At 44.9% G+C, this 27,392-nt stretch overlaps 1 protein-coding gene across 2 annotated transcripts in view; it reads left to right on the forward strand.

The window, feature by feature from the left end:
* Positions 1 to 27,392, forward strand: part of LOC111145075 (dedicator of cytokinesis 1) — a 506,031-nt gene that overhangs the window by 299,177 nt on the left and 179,462 nt on the right. For both annotated transcript variants that reach the window (XM_022499695.1, XM_022499696.1), the window contains exons 28-29: positions 12,845 to 12,946; positions 19,815 to 19,909. In XM_022499695.1, coding sequence (XP_022355403.1) covers positions 12,845 to 12,946; positions 19,815 to 19,909 — 197 coding nt within the window. The remainder of the gene's footprint in view (positions 1 to 12,844; positions 12,947 to 19,814; positions 19,910 to 27,392) is intronic.

The following is a 27,392-nucleotide window of genomic DNA, read 5'->3' on the forward strand; positions in this document are numbered from 1 at the left end:
ATAGCTGTATCATTTTGCCTTCAGACCAGCAATTGAGGAGAATTTCACTTGCCCTGCATCTTCCTGCCTTTTGTTTTTTTTCCCTTAGACTTTAGCCATTCTAATAGGTGTGTCCTGGCATTTCCTTGTGGTTTTAATTTGCATTACCCTGTTGACTAGTGACACTGTTTTCTTGTGTGTCTTCGCCATTTGTTTCTCTTTTTTGGTGAAGTATCTGTGTAAATGTTTTCTTTTTTGCCAAGTTTTTGATGGGTTGTTTTTATTATTGAGTTTTCAGAGTTTTTATATACGCTGGGTACGAGCCTTCTGTCGGATATGCAGTTTGCAACTATCCAATTCCACTGCTTGCCTTTTTACTCTTTGCAAAGTCTTTCATAAACCAGTGTTTTTAATTTGAAGAAGTCCGATTTATCCTTTTTTTCCCTTTTGTTTTAAGCTTTTTGCATCCTGAGAAATACTTGCCTAACCCAAGCTCATGAAGGTTTTCTGCTCTGTTTTCCTGTAGAAGTTTTGTTGTTGTAACTTTAGCATTTCAAACTATGATCTATTTTGAGTTGATTTTTGTATGTGGTGTAGGGTACGCATCAGCCCTCCTTCCCTCCCTTCCTGTCTCATTGTACCTTTTGGAAGTACCACTTGTGGAAAATGCTCTACTTTCTCATGGGGTTCTTTGGGCACTTGTTTTGCGAATCCGTGAGCCCGGCACGTGGTCAGTTCATTTTATGGACGGCCTGTTTCACCAGCGCACCTGCTCCTTTGATGCCGGTAGTTCTATAATAAATCTTAAAATCTGGTAGTGTCCTACTTGGTTCAGTCTGTCTTTGGCAGTTTCCTGTCCCTGGTTTTTCTGTGTAAAGTTTGGAATTAGATCGTTAATTTCTACGGTAAACACCTGCTGGTGTTTTGTAACAGTAGATCGTTGGTGACATCTCAACTAGGCTGATTCTTCCAGATCACGAATCTTCCCTTTTTTCTAAGGTCCTCTTTGGTTCTGTCTTGAATGTGTTGTGAGTTTTCGTATATAAACTAAGTGGCTTTAAAATAATCTTCTGTGTGTGTTTTTGTATTTTATTCTTCGTCATCACTGTCTCGGCCACCGTGAGAGCCGTCACTCATTACTTAGCCAACGACTATGCTAATATCCTTACGTATGTGATCAAGTTAAACCTTTCAGGAAGCCCGGATTTTAAAATCATTGTTGCCATTGTGCAGATGAGTAAACTGAGGCTTGGAGACATGAAAAAGTCTGTTCTGCTTTGCATAGTATTCTTGGTCTCGGGCCGGTGGTGATTCCAAAATGTCTGCCTCTGGAAATTTGACTGCTGAACTACTCTTCTGTGACGCAGCTGTGTGACTCTTACCATAAAGAGAACGAGACTGTGAAACTCAGAAGTTTCTGTGTTTCCTTCTGTGAAACTCAGAAGGAGTCTGAGTGATACGAAGATCCCTATTTGGTAGGGAAACAGGATGTTTCTGCTCTTCCCTTTGTGCTTTCACTGTAGGCCGTTTTGTGAGGGCGAGAACACATATGTGCAGCCGTCCCGGCATTCGGGAAGAATGCATGTGGTGGCTCTTTACATGCAAAAGCCGCACACCCCCATTTGGTTATACTTCAGCTCCTCAAACATTTTCCTGAGTGAATATTCCTGAATTTGGGTTGCTTAAAGCTCTTCACTTCTCTGGTTTCCCCTCCCCAAGCAGATCTTAAAATAGCTAAATCATTGCTTGTGTTCCTGTTGTTATATTGAGTAATAGTTCCTGGGATTGGAAAAGAAACACTTCCTTCTTAGAATTCCCTTGTCAGTCTGTAATAACTCCCTTTTCTCATATTTGTGACATTGTGTCTTAATTAATTGTTGTCATTTGTGTCTTCTCTACTAGACTGTGGGTAGACTCTGTATTCCCTCAGTTTTTTATTTTGAAATTTTTTCTTAGATAAAGAAATTGGGGGGAAAATGATAATAAAAACTAGTAGTCTCATCAACTAGATCCACCCTTTATGGACGTTTTGCCCAAATGCATTATCTCTGCCCCTCCTCCTTGGTGGAGTTGTGTATGTGTGTCCTGTAAACTTGTTGTTTACTAGACCAAGAGTTCAACACAGACATCATGACTGGTCATCCTTGTTTCATGTATCTCCTAAGAATGATTCTGCTACATAATCTAAGATTATGACATCTATTAAAATTAACCATGATCCCTTATTAAAATGTAATACATGACCCAAGTGAAATTTCCTCATTGATTCTTTTAAAGGCCTAGGTCAGTTGTCTTGCCAGATGTCCCATTTCTGGATCTGTCCTGCATTTCCTCATGAGCAAATGTTTTTGGCACAGAACGCTACCCAGGTGATAATGTGTCCTTCGTGTGCCAACATACTAGGAGACACAGAAGAATCTGTGGGCAGGATACAGTACTTTCAAAGTGAGCAGCTATCTTCCTTTCCAGTGACCTCAACCTGTGGGTTTCAGTACCCAAAGCAGACCCTGGCTGGAATCAACCAGTCCTTTTGGGGTTGGAAGTGGCACCAACCAGTCCTTTTGGGGTTGGAAGTGGCCATCTTCGAATTCTTCTATTCTTCTGTCTGAAATCTTTTATCATCTGTGTTTTTTCTTCTTCTCTAAGGAAGAGCTTTGCCCCTCCTTCTCATCTTCCACTCCCCTTACTCATTTATCAGTTTATCAGTTTAGATTCATGTTTTCAAAATTTAGTGTTTATAACCCTTCTCTCCTACTCTTCTTTTTGAAACGCAGTGTCCCGATTGTCCCACCTGTGGCCAGGGGAGCCTCGTCAATCATCCTTCTGTATCCTCTTGACTTGGTTCCCCTGGTGTGGAAGAAGGTTTGTCTCTGGCCCCATGTGTGCTGGTCTGGGCAGGGCTCTTTTTAGTCCCTTCTGACCTCCCCCCAGAAGCCCCATCTGCCAACATACACTCACGCTTTAATGGTCATTGAGTGTTGCACTTGTTAATACTCTGCTCCATTCTGAATCTTCTCATCATTTTGGCCTTATTCCCTCAGTTTCTTCTGGTGTATTCCAAGTGACCCCATTTCCTGAGAATCTCAGGAAACTTTGATTTCCTCAGGGCAGTGGTGAGGTGGAGACGGGTCAGGATGGAGCTCCAGTGGGATGTGTTTTCCTTTACACACCTGCTAGATAGGTACATTGCTCTGCAGAATTCCTCTTGGAATTCTGGCTTGAGTCACACTTCCCCACAGCAGGAGACTTTTAAAATAAGTATCAGGGGCATTTAGCTTCCATATATACCTTTGGGGGTGTAGAGTCATAAGCAGATAAACTATGAGTGCTGTATTGGGATGTGTAGTGTTTGAGCACATATCTGCTCATTATGTGTGTGTGTGTGTGTGTGTGTGTGTGTGTGTGTGTATATATATATATATATATATATATACACATACATACATATATATGTGTATATATGTGTGTGTTTTTATATGTGTATATATTGTATGTATATATATGTATATATATGTATATATATATGTTCATGTGCATTTATGCATAATAGGTATTAGAAATAATGTTATAACTGAGATTTTTCTATTATATAATAATCTCATATTTCAAAATATATTTTATCTCCTTATGATTCATGAACTTAATTTTTGTAACACTTGGTATGGCACATAGTTTCCTCTTTACCCACACATCCAACCAATGTAAATAACATTGAGGATAATATCCTTTATGATTCATGAAGAGGAATTTCATCTTATCCCAGGAAGTTTCAACTGTAATCTGTAAGTAGGATGATGATAGTCTCCTTTATGGACAGAAGTCAATTAAAGGAAATATGTAGGCATATTGATCCTTCCTTCAATGGTAAAATTTTATTATGTCTGAATTATCCTTGTTTCTACTACAGTGTGTTTAAAGATGCTGTATTTCATGGGAGAAGATTTGGAAAATCCTAAGCTCTGTAAGGCTTTAATATTATCTGATTGCCGAGTTTATGAAAATAAATACAAAATTTTCGGCTTTACTCTCTGACTTGTGTTAGCAACAAATGGGTTATATTAAGAGGTTGTATACAAAGTATATATTCCTCATTGTATCCTAAAGTATAATTATATATGTAGAATTTTATTGTAATTTATTTTTGTCCTCTGTAACAAATGTGAATATGTGTTTAATTTATTGCATCGAATAAGTAGCAGATAATTGTTATGGGTAACTTAAGATCCAGATAGTTCCTTTTGGAATGTTTGGCCTATAAACGTCTTCCTACAATTACTGCCATTGTAAAATTGAAATTGATTTTGTTTTTAAAATTAGATTTCTTTCCTTACAGTGTCTGTGATAATATGAAATACCAATACTCTATGAACTCAACCAGGCACTCAATTTAAATTTAAGATACAGGTGTAATTTTGTTACTAGGAGTTGAAGAAAGCTAATGGATGACATTAGTGTAGTCTCTCAACCATTCCATTTTTAATTTCGTGTAGTTTCTTTTTATCAACATTCCTCACTTTATGGTCCTTCATAAAATAAGGAATTGCAATGTTTTGGAAACTAAATTAATAAAAAGATGCCCATACATTGGATAAAGGCTTCGTTGGACTGAATTGCTCTTGAAATGAGAAAAGGAACGTAACACAGTCCTCAGTTTTACCATGGATTGTCTTTCTGGGAAAGTGCACTAAGTTCAAATGTTGTGAATGAATACTCATTTTTCTGAGGACCTTCATTTTAACAATAGAACCTGATTCAGTTTTTCAATTATATCTTATGTTTCACCAAATATTTAATTAACAACGTATGAAATACCTTTATACAAGTACAGCAATGACTTGTGCCTTCTGATGTATTTTTCATGGCATGCTTTTCCTTTCATTTTGCAGCATGTTCCACCGCTGCATTTTCAATGTTAATTTCTTTTCTATCGTTCCCCTCCAATCCTGAAAGGGTTAAGATGTTTCATATGACATGGAAACACGTGAGAAAATTTAAAGCAACAGGGAAGAACTGTCATCTGTGTATTTCAAAAAATCTAAGGACAAAGAACAACTTCACAAGGATCATAGAATTTGGAAATACTTTTCCGAGTATTTACTATTATTTTACATCTGAGTAGTACATTTCCTTGGTTGATCAGGGCAACTCTTCCCTTTCCTTTTCTCTTTAATGTTTTAGAATCATTGTTTTATCCCTAGTATTGTGAACTCTCATAATGAAGAGTCTTGGTCATCCTTGATGCTCAGTGTGTGCCATTTGAGAATAATTATCTCATTTAATTATTTTCTATCTTTAAAAGTTTTTGACAGCTTTATTGAGATATAATTCACATACTCTAAAATTCACCTATTTCAGGTGAGCAGTTTAAGTGTTTAGTGTAATCACAGAGTTGTTTATTACCATAATCAACTTTGGATTATTGTCATCATCCCCAAAAGAAATAAGAACCCATGAGCAGTCACTTCCCATTTACCCCCAACCTTGAACTCTTGCCCATCACTAATTCCTTCCTGCCTTTTTAGGTTTGCCTATTCTGGATCTTTTCTAGCAATGGAATCATGCAGTCTGGGGTTATCCGTGATTGGCTGGTCAGTTTCTACAGCGCTACTGGCTGGGATTTGGATAGGGACTGCCCGGAATCTCTACGCTAATTTGGGGGATGCCGCCATCATAGCAATATTAAGTCTTTCAATCCATGAACATGGGGTATACTTCCATTAAGTATTTTTTTTTTTTATGTTCTTATAAATAGAGTTATTTTCTGAATTTCATTCTTGGGTTGTTCATTGCTAGTGTATAGAAAGGCAGTTGTTTTTATATTTTGATCCTGTATCCTGCAATCAGCTGAACTCGTTTATTCAAATAGTTTTTATGTGGATAGCCTATCATTTTATAAAAACAGCTTTTGTCTCTCCATTTTCTGTGTTTTTTCTTTCTGGAATCCTTGCCTATCAGATATTGAGCGTTTGTTGTTGTTTTTAGATGTTATTTATTTGAGAGAAAGAGAAAGAACGAAAGCGGGGGGAGGAACAGGGAGAGGGACATCAGACTGTGTGCTGAGTTCGGAGCCTCAGGTAGGCCTCGACCCCACGACCCCAAGATCACACGAGCAGAGCCCAAATCAAGAGTTGGACACCCAACTGATCAAGCTTACCTGTGCGCCCCAGATACTGAATCTCTTAAATGGATTCTCTGATGTTCTTACTCTGTGTGTGTGTGCATCGTTTTGTTTCACTCTCTGGAGGATTTTATTTTACCTCCCCATATTTGGTTAAAATGTTTATTTCTGCTATTGTAGTTTGAGTATTCCAGAATCTGTTCTTGGTCTTTGTTCCTATTTTTTATAACATTATGTTCTTGTTTTATGGATATAATCTATCTAATCTATTTATAGTAATTAGTATAGATCTTTGAATCCTCTTATATATCCCCAGTTTTTTTCTTTCCTCTGTGTCTGTTTTTGCTCGTTCGTTTTGGTTTCTCTTACTCATGCTTGATTAACTTCACTCATGAGGCCATGTGGTCTCGATCAGACTTTCTGTTTCCCACATGTGCGTGGAGGTTGGAGGGGCAGTGAGCCTGGGTGGGCTGAACCTCTGTGGGCAGACTGTGCATATGCTCCCTTGGGCTGGTCAGTTTCTCCAAAGAGGATTCTTCTGGTCCCTTGTTCCAGTTTGATGTGGGTCTGAGACTGGTGGAAGGGGTTCGTTTAAATGTTCTTGCTGCTTTGCTGGGAGCTGGGCGGAACAGAGAGTGGGGAACATACAGTGTTTGGTTGCCTGTAACTAGATACTTTCAGCCAGGTGGCCCCTGCCCCCATTTCTCTCCAGCTTTGTCAGGCACCCCTCCCCTTGCCGGGAATCAATATGTGGTCCCCTGCCTGGGGGTGAGTGGGAGCATCCCCTCAGTGGACGTGCTGGGCGTGGACACATTGGCACTGTTGATTTCCACCTCATAATGTAGCCTTCGCTTTCTGAGTCTTCCTAGGGTTCTGTGCCTGGAATTGGCAGTTTCCTGGTAGAGGATCATCCCCTTCCTTTGTCCAGGGCACTCGATAAGTATTCATGCTTCCCTCGTCAGCTTCCAGAATTCTCTTGTCTTTAGCTGTGTCTCTCCTCAGTCTCTTCGTCCTTGTGGGTTTGTGAAGTAAACGGTGTTCTCTGCTGTCTGCTTAATGTGAGGAAACAGAGGTGAGGTGTGTTTGGATTATTTTTAATTCTTCATGCAGAAGCCCTGAGGTATATTTTCACAAACATCATCTCTCCAGAGACTTTGGAGGAATCTTTGGGCCAGGGAACATTTTGAGGTATTCCTCAAAATGTTTTGTTGTTAACATTTTGGACTCCCTATTCTTTTTTAAATTTCCTCGTAGCAAATAGAACCCTTACACATTTCCCTTGTGGCTTTCCCTTTCTGAATACAGAAAGCCTTCAGGAGCCCTAGAGCTTTCCCCTTCGCTGTAACAAGAACTCATCCATCCAAGTCTTGCCTGGATTTGGAATGGCAGACCCTGCTCTCCGTTCCTTCCCTTTCCCTACTTTCCGTGCTCATAATGTAGCTTTATAGTATTGGTTCTTTGGTTTGAATGCCCCCCAAAATGAAAATCAGTTTGCCAAGGCTTCCATCTTTGCACCTGTACCACGATCCTTGCCTGGTGCTGCTGAGCGCTGTATCCCACCTGTCAAGGGTTCCTTTTTCTTTCGTCTTTAGTGATGATCATGAGGTCTGTTTTAATCACCATACCTGAAACTTCAACATCTAAACGAGAGTTTCTCTTCAGAGTGCTTACCTCGGTGAAAATGTGTTAAAAATCTTTTAACAAGCCATCCCTGGAAGTCAAGAAGCGTAATCCCAGACTTCAGTGGGATTCTCTGGTCCTTCAGACCTGGATTCTGGCCCCCACCCCCACCCCCTTGCACTTGGGGCTGCTGGGTCAGTGTTCCCAGCTCCCTCTGCTGTGGTTTGGAGCTGCCCCCAAATCCCTTGCCATTTGGAGCACTTTGAAGAGAGTTAAAATTTCTGCCTGTACCATGTGTCCAGAGAGAAGAGGCAGGCTATGTACCAAGTGTGAGCTCTAGGGTCGCGAGTACCATTTTTGTCTCGTTGATGGGACCACCAAGAGTAGTTTTCTACGGCACCTTCACGTCTCGTGGCTACCCTGCGTTTTAGTACAGAGAGGAGGCGTACACTCCCAGGACTGCTCCGGGCCAGGCGTTCGAATCCTTGGGGTTTCTCCTTCCCATTCACGCACTCACCCTTAGCCCTTACACGAGGCAAAGCAGACAAAGATACTGTTTCCAGGTTAGGTCTCGTCCTTGATTCCCATTCTCCCAAATGTGTCCTTTTCAAAAATCTTTGCTTCTGTAACCCGCGGTGGCGTCATAGATTGATTTGCAAAATGTCCCCTCCTCCAAGGGAAGTGTTTGATTCTGCCTGTTGGTAGTTTTTCCTGTTCCCTCTCCTGCCTGTCTGCCTGCCTGGTGCCCTGGGAGCCCAAGCAGCTTTAACACCAGAGCACCGACACATGGACAAGGTGGCCCGCAGCTGAGACTTTTGAGGCTAGGGGAGCCGGAAACACGGAACTCGGGTACAGGGACAGTTGGTTCCTGCTGCCAGATGACATCTTTTTCTCTCAGGACCATCTTCTAAAATACTAACGTATTTCCAGTTTAAAAAAATAATTTAGTTTTGCCCTCCAAACCCTGGTGACTATTTCTTTCCCTTCTTTCTCTTCCTTGTTGTTCCTTTATCTTTTTTCTTTCTTGTGCTATATCCTTTATCCTGCTGAAATATGGCTTATGTAATTATCTCCATGCTTGTTCCTTGAGCATTTTCTCATTTTACTAAAATATTTCAGATTTGCATGTTAACGTTTAATGTTTTCATGGTTGCACCACGTTCCACGATCATGCTGTGGGGGAGGGTTGCCTGATTTAGTAAACAGCAATACAGGGGACCCGGTTCATCCTGAGCTTCCACTGAATGATAAAGGGCTGTGTTTGTGTGTGGTGTTCCATGCAGTATTTTCCAGCACAGTATTTGGGACATACCTATTTTTCTGTTGTCCACCTGAGATTCCGAATGAACTGGGCACCCTATGGTTTATCCCGCCGTCCTACAAAACATCGTATTGTTTAACACAGTTGCTTATTTTTCAACACGATGCACGTATTTTCAGCAACGCGACGGACATCTTTAGGCATAAAATTTCATATTTTGAATTAACTTCCTTAGGTGGATTGTTAGCAGTAGAATTACCAAGGAGATGAGTATTTTTTTTCTAAGACTTTTCAAAGCTGTTGCCAAATCGCTTTTTAAAAAGGTTATAGCAATTTATGCTCCCACCAGCAGTGTGTAAGAGTCTTGTGCCCTGCCCCCTTGCTAACAGGATCCTCACTTAAATACTCCTTTGCTCTTCTGGCAGGCAAATAATGATAAATCATTTTCATCTGTGATTACTAATGAAGTTCACATTTTTTTTTTTTTATTAGGCATTCTGTGTCCTGATTTTTAAGTTTTCTGCAACTGTATCCTGACTTCTCTGCTCCTGCTTTGCATTGCTTTGAACTGTAAGGAATATGTCTGATCCTTATTTATTTCCTTGTGTTTACTCCACCGCTGGGGCAGGACCCTGGTCCCCATGCTCAGGTTTCAGGACGAGTTCTGCACAGTCCTCACCAGCCTACCTGCCAACCCACCTATTGTTCAAAAGCAAAAGCTTCCTAAGACTTCTAAATGCATTTCAAATAAATCAATTAAAAAGCATAGGAGAGTAATTTTCTTTTGAGCCTGCAGCATGAAAGTTTTTTCATAGTTCTCCTTCATTGCTGCTTCGTGGGTATGGACCAGGTTCAAATACAGCTTCGGTAACCACCTGCTGGGTCCAACCCCAGAACCAAACCCTCCTGCCCCACCCATGTCCTCGGTACAGAAGAGTTCTGCTAGGTTCATGAGGGCGTAAAGCCTCATGGTCCCCATATCCCTTCCCTCTGGAAATACGGGCACCCCATGCGTGGGCCTCCATTCCAAAGGCAAGGGGGAACGTTGCTATGGATTTCAACAGGCATGTTACCCCGTTCCTGCTGGGGTCCAAAGCTTCAGCCTAGTACAGAGTACAAAATAGCAAGATTTGCTTCCTCTAAGGAAGAAAGTCTGAATAGTACACATGTTCTGGAATACTTCTGTAGGTAGAGTAAAATAGCACCTTTGTACTCCCTGGCCTTTTGACCTCTAACTCACGGTATTGCCCTGCCACTGTCTCCCTCCCTAGGCGTCCTCCCGATTAGTCCTCATCGCTATAAAGTAAGAGGCCATTGGCTTGCCTTGAAAGTGCTGCGTTCTCCTGACTTACTCATTTTATGCATTGTGCCAGCTAGCCCAGTCTTGGCCTTGCATGAAGTTTGCAGCATTCTGGGGCAATCTGCTCCCTCGATCGAGTATCTCCGTACCACCTGCTCGAGGACCTGCCCGGGCTCCCGATGCGCTGCTTTTTCTCCTTGGTGCTGCTCCGCGCTCTGGCTCTTGGCATTCTCAAACCTGCTCTGGGGCTTCGCTTTTCTTTCTTTCGACTTGATATTAAGTACTGGGGTATTCTGCATTGAATTACCCAAAGCTGGCTTTGGGATTTTAGTGATTATAATGTGGAAGCCCCCATTTTTCACCTGTTCTGACCTGCAGTGATATAACTTGAGCCCCTGCCAGGTGCATCTTGGCCGATTCAGGCCCCTTCTTGCTCCAGAAAAGCTCCTGGTCTCTGGAGGAGCAGCCCAGCCACAGAAGGCTGCATTAGGGAGGAAACTGGGGGTGCCCAGTGACGCCCTCTTCTCACCCTCCTACAACTTTCTCTGATGCCTGCAGGAATGTGAGTCTCCATCTCACGTTGGCCATCAGCAGCGGCCTCAGATTTCTTAGAAAAAGAATTAAAATGTATATCTGGACAAGAGGAAAGACGTTAGCTCTGCTGCTAGGCTCCTACCCTGCCAATGGCAGCATTTGGGCCATGCCCAGCTTTGCCGCTAACTCATGGTGGTGGGGGGCACTCAGCCTCAGTCTTACTGCCTGTAAAATGGGTCAAGAAGAGAATCAGTGGTGGGTTTGAACGAGGCCTCAGCACAGCCCTCGACACATGGTGGTTGAGTAACACATAATATCATGAAGACCCTTATCCAAGAGCTAGCTAGCATCTCATTAAGAGTAGAGAGACAAAGGCAGGTTCTCCTAAGCTCATGGGAATGCCAAATATTTACATATTTCAAAAGTTGATCTTCAAAGACATTGTGCCATTTTACAAATCATTCCTCCAGCAGAAGAGAAGCATTCTTCATCTTTTCTTTCTTCTTCTTTTTTTTTTTTGTTTTGTTGTTGTTGTTTTTGAAGATTTTATTTATTTATTTCACAGACAGAGATCACAAGTAGGCAGAGAGGTAGGCAGATGGGTGGGGAAGCAGGCTCCCTGCCAAGCAGAGAGCCCGATGCGGGGCTCGATCCCAGGACCTGGGACCATGACCTGAGCTGAAGGCAGAGGCTTTAACCCACTGAGCCACCCAGGCCCCCTCATCTCTTCTTTTGAACTCTTTTTTGGAATCTGAATCTGGGCAATTCTCATCATTCACAAGTAATTTACATTTCTGTGCAAACAGAATGTCCCATAGTTCATACTTGTATTTGTTCAGTTTGCGTCATGTACAATTTGGGGACTCATTTGGAAGCATACATGTGTATTAGAGGAATACAGGGGATTGGGGCAAATAGTAGACTGTCCCATTCACTGTCGAGTGTGTGTTTAGATACATGCAGAGGACATGGGGGTATCGAGTGTGCTGCTTGTAGGAGTGGGGTTCCTAAAGGAATGTGGTCTGGGAACTCATTAAAGAGGGCAAAACTGGAGATAGGCCTGAACGTGTGTCTCATCCTACAATTGGTCTATACTTGTACTGGTTTAGTGGGAGAAAATATATGTCCCGTGTGTCTTAAATGTCATTAATTTAGGGGAAAATATGGAAGAGCAAGGATGGCTTTTAAGATGTCCTGTGCCGTGACCCCCAAAAGGGGTAGATGGTGGACAGTGGCAACAGGACTACTTGGCCCTCCACCCACCCGCAAGCTCAGTCCCCTTCAGTGCACACACATGCACATGTGTGTACACACACACGCACACACACACCTGCCTGTGTGCACACACCCGTGCATACCCACGGTTGCACACATACTGGCTGCCTCTTCATTAGCTGCTTTGGTCTTGCTGTTTTCTCGAGGTCTTGATTCTGTTGGTTGGTTTCTGTGTTCCCTCTTCTTCTTCCTTTTCTGCTAGGAGAAACCCTTCTCTCGACCACTTTGCATTCTGATGAGCCTGCCTGCCTCTTCACATTCTTCTTGTGGACGAGAATTGGACCATAACTCATTGTGGAATCGGTGATGATTGCCTCCAAATTGGCCAAGGGGGACACAGGCAGAGTTTGAGAAATAAAAGTCCTCTCTTTGCCACGGCCCAGGAGGAAGGGCTGCACACACGGTCCACCCAGTAACAAGAGCAGTGGCTTTCCATGGAGCACCAAATAGGAGCGGTGGTGCTTTCAATCTTGTCTCTAATTTTTGCATATTTAATGCAAAACATATTTAGAGCTTGTTTTTCCAGCCTCAGGAAGTGTTTAATGCAGTTCGAGAGAAGGAGGTGTAGCAAAGACCAAGATGGTGAGGTTGGAGGGCCCGGTCCTCGTAATGCCAGCCATCCAGCCAGGGGGCTGGAGCTCGTGGACCCCCTACCCACGCCCCTGACCATTTCCACAACAGAATCTTAGTTGATACCGACGTTTCCTAGGAGTGGTGTTCTCTCCCCGTCTAACTGATTCTTCTCATTCCTTTACAGGGAAACTTCGTGGCTTGTATGACAGCGATTTTACGACAAATGGAAGATTATCATTATGCCCATTTGATCAAGACTTTTGGAAAAATGAGGACTGACGTTGTGGTGAGTGTGACTTTGGCCCTTTTCATAGGAGTATGTTTGTGGGCCAGTGTTATAGGCAAGACACTGTTGTCGGTATTTCCATTTTAAGTATGATTTTGCGTATGGGGACTGATTTAAGTATGAATTTGCGTGGGGACTTGGCTCCAGTTGGTTTGAGAAGCCACCTGGCAAAAAGGAAGCTGTGTTTCTAAGAAGACGAGGGTCCCAACACACAGACTTATTCCTAACACTGAATTTGGGAGTGACTCAGCATGTCAGCCCAGAAAGGGCTTCCTTATGCTCTGGGGTCCCTGGAGATGTGGAGACCCTACCCATGGAGAGTGTTCTAGTAACTCCTGTTCATGTATTGATTGGCTTCTCAATAGCAGAAGGCAGAGAGTCTTTTCAGCTGTAAATCATATTCTTGTATTAATTAGCTCTAATCATGGGAGCTCATCAGCATTTCTCCAAATAATTCTTCAGTCTTCCTCAATGCAACTATGATACGGCTTAATTAGGACAAGCATAATAGAGGGGAAGTTCTTGCTTCAGAAGCACCTCCCTAATGACCTGAAATCCCATGGCTGGACGGTAGATGTCTTCCGTGAAGCTGCCACCACACTCGTTGGCAGAGTTCTTGGCTAGATGGTGACCTAAACTCTGAGGTCTAGTAACACAGATTTCAATTCTGAGACCCCTAGATTCCTAGTGGATCTAGCAAATGCTACTAGTGTTTCTAGAACAAGGTTGGTGACACTTTACATCATTATATCTACTTTACTAAGGGAGGAGAAGAAGAATGCATGTGATGATTATTTTTCAAAAGATTATTTCTAATAAAAAACAGCCTTATTAATTGTTGCCACTCTGAGTGTGTGTGCATGCATGTATTTAAATTTCTAAGGAGACAAAAATGGGTCTGCACCTTAAAATCATAGCAGTTTTCCTTAAATGAAAGTGAAAGAGCAAGAATATACATGTGTTTGTGTCTCTTGGTGTTTAGTTCTTTAGCTTAAAGGACGGGTTACTCAGGTATGTGATCTGTATTACCTTTGGTCCTGTCACTCCTCGGCTGTCATGGCGTAATGAAATCATGTGATATGGGGACGTTCTGTGCCATCACTGAATCTGAACGGTATCCTTCATCCCTGTTTGGGTCAGTGGAAGGGAGTTGTAGCCGAACCTACATGAACAGTTTCCTAGATGGCATTCTGGGCTGAATAATACAGTTTTCAGAATGAGAAGCATTACCTGTCCTGGATACTTAGGGCTGCGATTAATCATTTGTCCTTTATCAGAACAGTCCTAATGATCCAAATCCACACATGCAAACTGAAAAATATTTCATCGGAACCATTAAGAGGTTTCGTTGGTAGGGAAGCTCTAGTGCCCCGAGAAACGTGATTCTGCAGAGTGGTTTTTAAAAATGACTATAATTTGCTGAATTCCAAGTGGTGCCCTCTCTCTTTGCTCAGAGAAGACGACCAGATAACTTACTACATGTTGTGGTCCTGATTTCCCGAGAGATTCTTTTTTTTTTTTCCCTTTAGACACAGCAGTTCAGAAAATCAATTATTTACAGACGATTTGATTTCCGCTATAAAATGGCATTTGTGGTTTGGATATCATTAAATCCTATTGCAAGGACTGTAGACCTTTTTATTGTTGTTAATCTGTCAGAACCTTTGTGAAGTGTGTTCCTATCTGTTAACCATACATAGAAAGTATTCGTTTTTCTACTCCGACAACTGCCAACAAAAATGAGAGATCATTTTGTGTTCAGTAATTGAAAGTTAGTTAGTACTGCGATCTGAAAACAGCCTAGACCATTTTCTCGGGACCATGTCCTTGTAACAGGTGCTGCTTCAGGTTTTCGAATTGAGCCCTTGTTTGGTTGGATGAGTGATTCCCATACAAAACTGCAGTTACTGTCAATGCCAAAGTCATGGGGTCAGCGCTATTACTTTTACGGTCTCTCAAATGGCTCTGGGACCCCAGGCCAGGGAGCAGAGGGAGCATGGCGTGAGGCAGAATGATCCAGAAAAGAGAAACAATGGACATGTATGGTTCCAGATTCTTGGGACAGAGTGATTTCCAGTGTGGTGCGCCTCGCGGGACTGTTCTGTTCTTGTGCAGTGGAGATGCTGAGCGGCAGGATGGGCGGCTGGCTCTTACCTGTCCAGTTGCACCATCAGGAACACAAGTAGAGAACTTGCTCTGTGTCTGTTGTAAGAGCAGAGGTGATGAGGAGCACCCTGGACCTTCCAGGGAAGACGGCTTTCTTGCCACATGTCCCAGATTCCCACTGGGTGGCCCTTCAGAAATGTCTGTTGAGTGACCGAATGAACAGTGCCCTAACCGAGGACAGTGCAGGCAGAAGTTATGCTTGCTGGTTAAATGTCGAGTGAAGGGGCGCCTGGGTGGCTCAGTCGTTAAGCATCTGCCTTCAGCTCAGGTGATGAACCCTGGGTCCTAGAATTGAGCCCTGCGTCGGGCTCCCTGCTCAGTGGGAAGTCTGCTTCTCCCTCTCCCACTCCCCCTGCTTATGCTCCCTCTCTTGCCGTCTCTCTCTCTCTCTCTCTCTCTCTGTCAAATAAATAAATAAATAAAATAAAAAATAAAAATAAAAAAATAAATGTTGAGTGAATGCAAAACTCGAGGGCCATGGCCTTCTGGCTTCCGCCGTGGACTCACAGCGACTGTGTGTCCCCAAGCAGCCCCACCTGTCCCGTGGCCTCTGTACTTCTGGGTTCTTACCTAGGGAAGCCCAGGGAGTAGGCCTGTGAGCCAGCAGGTTTCTGTCTCTGGAATGCCCTGTGCCTTCATTCAGTGTCAGTCCCACCCGTTCTCAGGACCATGACCTGACAGCTGTTCCCGTCTCGCCAGGCAGACACACGCCCTTTGCTCATTGTTCCTTACCCTGTGTGTCCCACTCAGCCATCAGCCTGTCCTGAGGTGGTCCTGACATCTGCCACTGGGCTGAGGTGAGTGAGGATGCTTGTGGGGCTTAGGAGAGCAAGGGTGTTGGCAGGCGGCTGTCCGTGTGTCTGCGAAACCCTCCGCTCATGGCTGAGCCTTGAGCTCCACATGGAGGGCGGCCACACGGCGACCTGAGCATCCTCAGTGGCCGGGGAGCCTTGTGCGGAATGTTTATTTCTTGGGACCCTTTCCTCGTAAAACGAAGCTACAGCGGAAGAACTCTTCACTAGATGGTGAGTCTGGGGAGCGCAGAAGCCTTTCTCAGTATATTCCCCCAGTGACTTCTTGAGCATCAACCTGATGGTCGCACAGTGGAGGAAGTAGCGGGCAAAGCAGACAGGCCTGCTCTCGGGGCCCTGTAGTCTGGTGGAGAACATCCCCTCTAATCGGGGCATCCTCCCACCCAACCCCCGCTGTCCATGCTGCAGCACAATGTCCTCCTGAAGTAGCCGGACCGGACGGAGTCCGCCGGGCAGGAAGCCTTTGCAAAGGCGAATCGTGGAACACTGAGGAGGAGAAGGCCAGGAGTGGGAGGGGAGCTGTCATGCTCAGGAGGCTGTGTGGGGGTGGGGAGAAGGGGCAGTGAGAGGACCAGGGGTGAAGTGAGCCTTGACAGGGCCGTCCGACCACACGGGACCCTGCACACCATGCTCAGAAACGCTGTGTTCTTTGCTTGTTTTCAACTTCCTACACCATTTATTTGTTCCTCTTTGTTTTAAAATTATTTTTCCAGGCCTTTGTTGTTTTTGAGTGAACTTTTTGAGATAATTGTGACATCGCATGTGGCTGTACAAAGTAACATCCCACCTGCTTTCCCCGGTGCTAACGTCTTACAGTAGCCTGCAGCCTGGGGTCCAGACCGAAGGGCGACATTGCCGTGGTCCTTGGATCTCAGGAGCATTCCCCCAATTCTACCTGTACTCTCTGCCCTGTTGGTCACGCAAAAAGAGCCCGAAAGAATAGCACAATGAACACTACGATACTTGCCACCAAATGCACCAGTTGTGAGCACTTTGGTATCCTGTAAGTGTGTGAGAAACATGCCTCTGCCTTAGTGGGTCAGCGAACCTCTCTCAAGAACTAGGACCTCCCCCAACAGCCTCATTGCCGTTCCAGAATGTCACACACAGAAGCATGCATATTCAGATTTTCTCAATTCTTCCCGGTCTTTCTTATCTTTCATGAGGGGCTTCCTCAATTCAGGATCCTATCCAGATTCCCTCATTGCATTTGCTTGTGCCTCCTTCATCTGTTTTTTCTAGAACAGGTCCCTTACCCTGTCTTGTCTTTCTTCACGCTGCTTTGTATGGTTTTCGGCATACGTATGGTATGCTGAAATACGGTCCCTCCATGGGACTGTATGTCCTATTGTATGGTCCCTCCGTACGTCCTGCAAACTGGAAGCTTGGCCTAAAGTTCAGATTCATCCTTTCGGCAGGAGAGCTTCAGAGCTGGGGTGAAGTGCTCCCCATTGAGCCCGTTGGGAGGGTGGGGATGCCAAGCTCACCGTGACCTGACCATGAGTTTGATCGCTTGGTTGAGAGCAGGCACCAGCCTGACCTCCCCATTGTGAAGACACATAGCCCTTCACAATTGTCACGTGATCTTTAGCTTATGCTTCGGCATCCCCACAGCGTTGGCCAGTGTCCCGTCTCCTGACCGTTCTTCATCGGATGATCATCTACTGAGGGTCCTTGTCTGAAACACTTTCTCCTTTGGCATAGCAGGATTTCCTTTCGAGTGCCAAGACGCTTTGTCTTTAAGAACATTGGGAAGCCTCCGGGCATGTGGGTGAAATGGAAGGTTGGGAAATGTTGGTGCCGTGGCGAGATTTGTAATTTGAAAAGGCCACTCTGGGTCAAGGGGAGGGATCATGAGGGACAAGAGTGGACATGGATTCCCCTCAACAGTCTGGGTGAGAGAGGATGACTATTTGTTCAGTGGGTGGGGATGGGGACGGACAGAAGCAGATAGATTCATGACAAGAAGATTGTGGCTGTGGACTGATGGCTGTTGTTAGAGCTGCCCCCTTATTATATGGGGCATCCTGTGAATAATCAAACTGAAAAAGACAGCGGGAATGGCACTGAAAGAGGAAATTTTCACCAAAGATCTTATATTAGTCCTCTGTATCCCCTTGTTGACTTGGAGATACCAGTGTAATCGTCTGCTAAGCCTCATCGGCCATGGAGAAGACCATCGCCATGGCTAGTGAATTCTGCAGACGGACAAGGACGCCTCACAAAACCTCATCCTCCACAATATACAGCGTTTTGCCTGATCAGCAAAGTACCAAAATTCAACAGCTGAGCCATACTAATGAAGTATGGGCCTGCGTTTCCTAGGAAAAAAAAATAAGGGAGTTGGGGAAAATGTGCTTCTCTTCCAGAATAATAAAACCCAGACCCTGTATCTCAATTATTAGGCTTTGAGGAGTGATCAGCAAGAAAGCAATTTCATGCAAATAGAGATGTGGCTAAATGATGGCACTCAGCCGGCTAAATATGCAACCTGGTCATTAAAATGTGAAACTCTTGACAAAGTGGGGAAACTTAAGTGGGGAAATACAAATTGCTGTTAATAGCCTGGGGAGAGACGCCCCATTCGTCATGTCCAGGGCCCCCGGAGCACCCTGCCCGACGTGAACTCAGGGCATTGTGGTCAGAGCTCGTGCAAGCAGAGTCTGGAGTTCATGGGGTGACTTTTCTCTCTCGAAGAGGCCCAGGTGCTTATCTTCTCCTTGACTGGGGGCCTCTACTGTCAAAAGGGGATCACAGTTGCTCCCTGAATTTTTATTCATGGTAGGGCGCACGCAGTAGGCATGACTTGCCAGACTCCGTCATGGCTAGTTCAGTTGCAAAGAAAGGATTTGGCTTGGCCCAGCAGTTCACCGATGCTATCCAATTTAGCTGGTGCCTTTTTGCGAGAAGCACTTGTTTACGACTTTGCTGAGAGTTGCTTTCTTGGCTGCTGAAATTCTGTACGCCACCGTGGGCTTCACAGCCAGAGCACCTAATTATGATTCCATAGATTAGATAAATGAGAAATAGCCACTCATTTGGTAATCTCTGACCATGGCCTCATTTTTCTAAGTGAATTCTCTGTGGCTTTCCCCCCGTCCACCCTGCACTGGAGGGAGCTTGCAGACTCCCGGAGAGGTGTGCTTTTCAGGATACGTGCTAGTTCTGTGCTGGTCAGCTCAGAACAAGGGCCAGGCCTGCAGGTTCAAGAAATTCTCCAGATTCAGATAGGCCCAGACTGGAGTCCCTCCGACACGGATACCCCTTCGGGATGCCATGAGCAGCATAGCACGGCAGGGAATGACCCATATGGTAGAGAGGATCGTGCCCAAGGTCGGCGTCAGTGTCACTGAGTAGGCTGTGGGGTCGCAGCTACCATCTGAAAGTGGCCACGTGACCACATGCCCCGATGGTTATGAGGAGCCGAGCTGCTGCAGATGGTCAGGAGTTCCCACCTGAGCCTTCGGTTTGTAAATTACATAAGAAGAAGGAATGGTATAACTACCCCATATTAAACCTGCTGGGCCCTGTTCATAATGAAAAATGTGTTTTGAGTAAATCCTGCATGTGATGTTTGCAAAATGCATGTTTCCTATAAGCAGAAAGAATGCAGTGTATTTAACCTGGAGAGCTCCTCTTTATGACTATGACAGAGAGCCGCCCGGGTCCCGTTTCTGAAAATATCCCTGCGAAAGTTATCACAGGCAGGAGGTGCTCCGGCAAACAAAGAAAAAAGCTCCTGTGAAATACATCTTCATTACTTTTTAGAATGTTTTCATTCTGCTAAAAAGAATGAGGTCATTTATACTGTAATTATTCAAGAGGGGATTGGTTTTCTCCTTTCTCTTGGTGGGCTGTTGCAATGCTCTTTTTTTTTTTTTTTATTTCAGGATTTCCTGATGGAAACATTCATCATGTTTAAGAACCTCATTGGGAAGAACGTCTACCCTTTTGACTGGGTGATAATGAACATGATGCAGAATAAGTGAGTACGGGGAGGAGAGCTCCCACCTCTTACAAGGTGTCTAATTCGCGTCTGCTGGGAACAGTGGTGTTGCCTGGATACCATGGGGGCTCTCCTATGAGGACCACATCCTCCCCATTCTGTGATGCAAACAGTTGTTTGGAGAAGCAGACCTGGAGAGTGGGTGATTTCCTTATGCCAACGCGGGGCTCTGCCTTCTGGGGAAACACAGAGCAGAGCCCTAGCCCCCCCCCCCCTTTAGCCTTGGTCTGCGGCAGCCTCTGGCAAAGGTACAGTTTGCCATCTTATTTTAACCACATGTTTCTTAGCCCAAGTGATTGTCCTCTGTCTAGGTTTTTGAAAGGTGTTTGCATTTCTCCTATTTCAGCTTTAAAAAGTGAGCATTTTCTTTGTACTTATTAAATATTAATCTCGTGCCTTGTTTATCATTTCCCTGTGAAGGCTATTGGTTAACTTTCCAGTGCTTGTGTTCTATAATTTCTGTAAGCACCAGTAACAATCCTTGGGTTCTCAATCACATGTGATTCCTGGAAGAAATTACCGTTGACCTCCTTTTTTCCCCTCCTTCCTTATTGCATTTTTTATGGAGATAATTGTAGATTCATAGGCATTGCAGTTATAAAAAGAAATACAGAGAGATCTGTGTATACTTTACCCAGGTTCCCTTAGTGATAACATTTTGCAAAACTAGAGCTCCTTGCTGCGTCCCGGGGCTCAGCGATGATTGATTTCACGGGGGTCCCACAGATCTTCCTGCTGTGCTTGTGCTTGGCCATGGCACCTTTTCTTGAGTCCGCCAACACGTGGGTCCTTCTCGCTGTCCATGTCTCACACCTCCTCCTCGCCCCTCCAGCTCTACCCTCTCGAAACCCGGGCACCCACTAATTTTTCCTCCATTCCTAAAATTTTGGCATCCCAAATGTGACGTATAAATGGAATTATACCAAATGTAACATTCCGGGATTGGCTTTTTTCGTTCTCCTTCATCCCCTGGAGTGCACTCAGGTTGCCGGGCACATCGGTCGTTTGTTCCTTTGGATTGCTGGGCGGCGTTCTGTGGTATAGATGGTTTAACCATTCACCTGCCGAAGGACAGCTGGGCTCTTTCCAGTTTGGAGCTATTACGAATTAAGCCGCCACGAACATTGGCATATGGAGTTTTGTGTGAGCATAAGTTCATTTCCTTGGCATACAGCCCCTGGGGTAGGTCTGCAGGGTTCTGTGCCCGCTCCTCGTTTAGGTTTGTAAAAACTGCCCGACTTCGGCTGTACCGTGTTACGGTCTCGCTCGCAGGGTGATAATGAGCCTGCTTTTCTGCGTCCCTGCCAGCCCTTGCCAGGGTCACCGCTTCTCATTTTAGCCCTGGGGACAGATGTGCCATGTGTTTCATTGTGCTCTGGATTCGCATTTTCCCCGATGCGACAAACAATGGCATATCATTCAAGAGACCGTTGACCTGGTCTTAGAGCTGATCAGAGCTGAAGGCAGGCCCTGGTGCAGAGTGTGGTCTCTCTTCTCTTCTTGGTGACCGCGCACGAGAATGTGACCTGCATCTCTCAGAGTGGCTGCCGCGGCCTGGTGCCCAGCCCATCCATTCCGCACCCTGGGGTGGGGCTTGAGGGGGTGCTGCCCCCTCAAAGGTCAGATGTGATTCACACCTCTAAGATTGACTTGGCACCTCCAATCCCAGGGTCCCACGGGGTAAACTGTCCGGATGGTATAGCCACACTCTATTGAGTGGTGCTATTTGATGACGAGCGAGAGTCTGTTTTCATTTTTACCACGATGATCGCCTCATTCCCTCTCCCTTCTAGTCCATCGTCGGCCTTCTGCTGCCAACCCCGACATGTCTGAGCGTCCTCCCATCACCCCAGAACCACAGTGTGGCTGAAAGCCACGTGGCCTCTGGTTCAAAGTGTGGAGCACTGTGCTCAGAGCCTCCTTCTCTGGATATTCTGTCCAGCTTCTCCCGACGTGTTCTGTTGTTTCTGCGGTGAGAAGGTGGCTTAACCTGTGGTCTCCAGAATCACGTGTTCCAGCCCTGTCCCTGGGTCCCAGCTCACTGGCGCGCGTCTGCAGGGCCCAGCTGCGTGACAGAGACACCCGGTGTGCGGTGGCATCTGGGAGCCAAGCCTTTGCATCTCGTTGCAGGGAGGAGAGTTCTTGTCTGGGGGCAGGGAACCTCTACGAAGGAGAAGCCATGTCTGCTGTGTCCTCATTGCAAAGGCTGTGACGGCCACTTTGAGGATGAAGTCTGGCGTAGGTGATAATGGAATTCAAGTCTGGAGCGGGGCGTGCGTCCTCTCCTCTTGTTTGGGGTGCCCAGAGGCTGCAGCGCCAAGAGACATCTTGATGAGGGACACACTGTGAATTTAAACTCCCTGTGGTTTATGTCACACATAAAATGTGGTACAGAACTGTCTCATCTAAAATCCTAGCACTCTGGGGCCGAGCCATCCAGCTGAGAGTGCTTCCTCTGGTAGAACTTTCTAAGGCTGAGCAGCGTTTGTGTGTGCGTGTGTGTGTGCGTGTACGTGTGTCCCCGTGTCCGTGTGCCCGGGCGAGTGCTGGTACCAAGCGAAAGGACTTGGGTTTGCAGAGATTCTGTGTGTGCAAGGCTCTGAGCCATGCAGGTTCCTGTCACAGTCAACACATGCTATAGTAACAGGTTTCCAAGCCAACATGTGTCACAGAGGAGTGAGCCACAAAGGATACATGTAGGTCAGTGTTTGTGCAGCAGTGAGTGTGGGCTTGTTCGGGAATCCCACTGTGGCCCGCTCTGTTGAGTGAACAGTACTGGTTTTTAGAAGCTGAATCAGTTGGGTTTTGGAAGACACCTGGGTGTGTGAACCTTCAGTTCTCTTGAACATTCTTGCTTACATGTCCGCTTCCGAATGAAGAGCTTATTTCGTTTTTTATGGGAGGCAGTCATTCTTTACGATGTATCCTGTGTTTGCATCTGAGGGCTGCACAGGAGCCTTTGACAGGCTTTCCGTGTGCCAGGTGCTGCTGTGGGGATAGCCCAGGAATCATGCCCACAGTCCCCGCAGCAGCACTCTGAGACAGCTGGGACAGTTTTATGCCCATTCTACAGATGGGGAGATGGGAGCCTGAAGGTTTGGTAACTTGCCAGAAGACACACAGCTGGGAAGTGATAGGGCCAGACTTTATATCCAGAGCCCACCCTCTAAACCACCTTGCTACCTTGGATATGTCTCCCGTGCTTCAGAGAGAGTGTTATTTTTAACCCCGGTGTCCTTCGAGTGCACCTTTCCTGGGAGACTCCTGCTTACCTGAGTGAATGTTAAGCACGGAAGTCAAAACGTTCTTTACTCGGCTTTCTTTGCCATGAAAGGGTGCTTGTTTAAGAGGATATCACTGATTGCTGAAATGGATGGAGTCCTGCTGTAAACTTCTAGAAGAACAGAAGCTCCCTACTATTGTAATGAAGTAATTTCCTAGAAATTATATAGATGCCATATGGCATTGTCTCTGTGCTATTACCTATTTTTTTTTTTAATCTATAACTTCATAGCTTGATACTTTCCATGTCACCAGACTGCCATGCTCTTCCTCTTCCCGGCACGGGTCAGAGACCTCCTTGCTTCCGCAGAATAAGCAGTAATTCCCAGAAGCTTCCACAAGCCTGTATTTAAGTTTAATGGCACAGCTGGACATGCAGTTTTACCATCCGCAGCTTAGAAATTGACAGAAGATTCAGCCTCCGTGGTCTCTTACATGTTTGCGTGCTTGTTCAGCTTTGTGTCTCCAAGTGTACCATCATCCCTCAATACCGGGGGCTCGCCCAGTGTCATTAAAGATGGCGCCCATCAGTTCTGGAGCAATCACTTGTAAATCAGGAACCAAAATTACAGGACCCAGTGACTGTCCCAAGGGCAGGGGTTACTTGGTTGCTATGTTCAGGGTAGCAACCGAGTGTTGATGGCCTGACATCATAGCTCTGCTCTTGGATGCGTCGGTGCCAGATGGTAAGATGACATTTAAGATGAGCACAGTTCGCATCTCGTAGAAGTGTGCTTGTGTGTTATCTCCCAGAAGTGCTTCATAATCGTTCCCGAGGGAAGCAAAGGCTAAGTCTCCTTGTAAGATCTGATGCTGTAGTAGAAGCAGAGACCTTCTGTGTTAGCCTTTAAGTGCTAATATCCATCCTTGAACTCCTAGTAGCCAACTTTGCCAGATTTATGCTTCACCTTGTGCGCACGGAGTCTAATACTGAAGACTCGTGCTGTGGGTCTCCTGGAGTTCTCTCTGGTTCTTGGTAGAAGTGTGGCCACTTGGTTGAGTTTCTGTGTCTTTCTTTTATTCTTAGGACTTAAATTCATCCCAGTAGTGTGTCTGTACACTAAAAATCCCAGACTAGAATTGTGAGGCACAGGAGTGATCTGGGAGGCAATGTGTCTACTCACTGGTTTGACTGAATTCCTTTTTCACCTTGAAGAAAGCTTTTCTTGTTAACTACCATAATTTCACCTGAGAAAGGCACTTCTACAGTGTACATTGGGTGAAGAAAAGGGCTATACGGAGTTTAATTTTCAGATTTTTAACATTAGACTTTCTAACTCATGCTGTGTGTGTAACATGGACCAAAACCCTTCCTGCATTTGTCAACCATTTTGTCTTGCAACAGAATTTTTTAAAAATTCAGCTACCCTGAATTGGATTCTCATTAGGCTTTGTTGCTTGTGTCCCTCTCTCAGGATAAAAATAAACGAAACCACCATTTTTACTTCCTCAGATCACTCAAAGCTTGCAGTGGTGATTATCAATAATTTTCAAGTGTCCCTCTGTATTAGCACAGATTTGGTGTCTGGTACTTTTGCTTTTGTACACGTTAAGCTGGGGCCCATTTATGATTTGTGGTTTATATCCTACACACTTTCTTATAGGGCTTGGTCTGTTTTACAAGTAATGATTCATAGATCCTGAATATAAAATAGAACATGGAAAACCATAGAGAAAACACGAAACTCTGTAGAAGCTGAGAGACTCAAAGCTGCCTGGAAGACAAAGCAAAAAGGAAAATAGAACAGGTTTCAGAATTCTCACTGGATGATAAAAAAGCTCCTTGTAGTTTGTCAGCGGAGACTGATAATGGGCGGTGTAGATCCTTCAGTGAGACGTGTAGCAAGAGGACATCACAGTTAAGGAATCAGACGAGAACTCAGAATTCTGCCCGTGGAAGATGGAAGAGATCATCATTTCAATTTTAAAATGCTTAGAATCTTGCCACGTGGCATATATTGGCCCTGACAGAGTCCGATCGTAATCAGACCTGCCTGAAACACTGCCTTATCAAATACAGTGCATTTTGCTGACTTGCCAAATATAGTCTTGTCTCATTGTTGACCACTTAAACATTGAAGACCGCCAGTCAGACATGATGGTCTGGTTTTATTTTATCTAGAATCAAGTTAATCTTACTTTTGTCCTTAGAAACCTTGAAATTGTGTCTCTTTTCGGAATTTGTGAGATCATCGTTGCCATTTAGTCCGTGGGTCTAGGTCTTGGTTTTTTGTTGTTGTTGTTGTTGTTGTTGTTGTGTTTTTAATTTTATTTTTTATAAACATATAATATATTTTTATCCCCAGGGGTACAGGTCTGTGAATCGCCAGGTTTACACACTTCACAGCACTCACCATAGCACATACTCTCCCCAATGTCCATAACCCCACCCCCCCAACCCCCCTCCCCCCATCAACCCTCAGTTTGTTTTGTGAGATTAAGAGTCACTTATGGTTTGTCTCCCTCCCAATCCCATCTTGTTTCATTTACTCTTCTCCTACCCCCTTAACCCCCCATGTTGCATCTCCTTTCCCTCATATCAGGGAGATCATATGATAGTTGTCTTTCTCCGATTGACTTATTTCGCTAAGCATGATACCCTCTAGTTTAGGTCATGGTTTTTAATCATGGCCACGTGCAGACTGTCCCAGGACAGTCCAGGCTGGTGTTTGTTCCGTCTGCCTTTTTGATCACCTTTCTTTTGGCTATAGTGTTGGTGCATTTGGATGTGCCCCCTTCCGTTCCTCCTTCTCTCCCCCATGAGTCAGGCATCTTATGACCAGGATGTGTTTGCCTCAGTCCATTAACACAGCACATTGTGTTTCCACCAACCTAACCTGCACAGTGCGTATTCACATAATCATAATCACCTATGGCTCCTCGTGTGCAGTAAATTTCCCATGCATACTTTTATAAAGGAGCCATTTCTCTCCTTTTAAATAGAGCACATTTCCCCCACTCAGCAGCAGTATCCATCAGATGTATCGGAGTCCAAGATGGCAAGCTCCTGGATGTTTCTGCCAAGATTAATTTGGCGTGTAGTCAGGACAAGAAAGGGCCTTAAGCCTTAGAAAGGTATTCTACCTTTAAGATGCCAGGCTTCTTAAGGGTAAATCATGATAATGGTCAGAAAGCAAATTTGCCGGGGAGGCTGTTTGCAGGGACAGCGCCATTTGGTTCCAGTGTTGTGGAAGAATTTTTGTCCTTGCTAGCACATGCCTTGGGCTCAGAGCAGAGAAAATGTGCCATTTGCCCAGGGATGAAAGAAAGAGGTAGGGGGTCCCCACTCACTGGGAATCTGCTTCAGGGGCTCTGCCACCAGGCAGCTGATACTGGTAGCGTCTGGGAGGACCATGTTTTCCTGTTGGACCTCCTCCTCAGGAAACACCTCTCCTGTGGAAGGACACGCGGCTAAAATCTTTGTGCAGGTTGAAAGCATGGATAGAAAGCGTTTTGGGCTCTAGAGACTCTTGGATTATTTCTTCTCGACATCTTTTTTTCTTTCCCTTGAAGCTTGGGGTCTTAGTTGATGTTGTTACTTTTAATTTAATTTATTTTTTCAACTTACTGGCTTCCAACTGAGGTTTTGCATATCCAGTGGCTTGAAGATTTTAAGCACACCTAAGAATCATTTTTCCCTTTGAAACTGTGTACAGTGGCTGTTGACATAAACATTGTCACAACACAACTTACTGAGGACCACAGGAAAAAAAAATAAATATTATTTCTCAGGGAAGAACTAGGAATTCAAAGTCAGTGTATTGAAAGCATTCTGGAATGAAAATTTCCCCAGAGCTCAGCATGCCCACGTTTTACCCAGCTCACACACTTAATAATATCCGTCTTTGAACCTTTTTGCTCTCCAAAGAAATTGGCCTAACCTGAGATGTTTTGCTGCTCAGACACCAGTCTGCAGACACTGAGGCACACGCCTGTGGGTTGGACCAAGCCAGGCTAGAGCTGAGCTAGAGGCAAGTCTCCTGGAGAAGCACAAGGTGTTTCTCTGGGGCTGGGTTGGCCACTTTAAGCACTGGGATTTCAAGACAGATACCAAATCACATCTAGTAATGGCACCCCGGGTCCCCCAGCAGGAAAAGGACGCCATTTGCATGGTACGTGGCTACCAGTGGGAGTTCCCTTTGTCCTTTGTGGTCTTTTCATAAATTATTTTAATATTTTC

Source organism: Enhydra lutris, unplaced genomic scaffold (genome assembly GCF_002288905.1).
Source record: "Enhydra lutris kenyoni isolate GAN:26980312 unplaced genomic scaffold, ASM228890v2 scaffoldscaffold12, whole genome shotgun sequence".
Classification (NCBI taxonomy): Eukaryota; Metazoa; Chordata; class Mammalia; order Carnivora; family Mustelidae; genus Enhydra; species Enhydra lutris.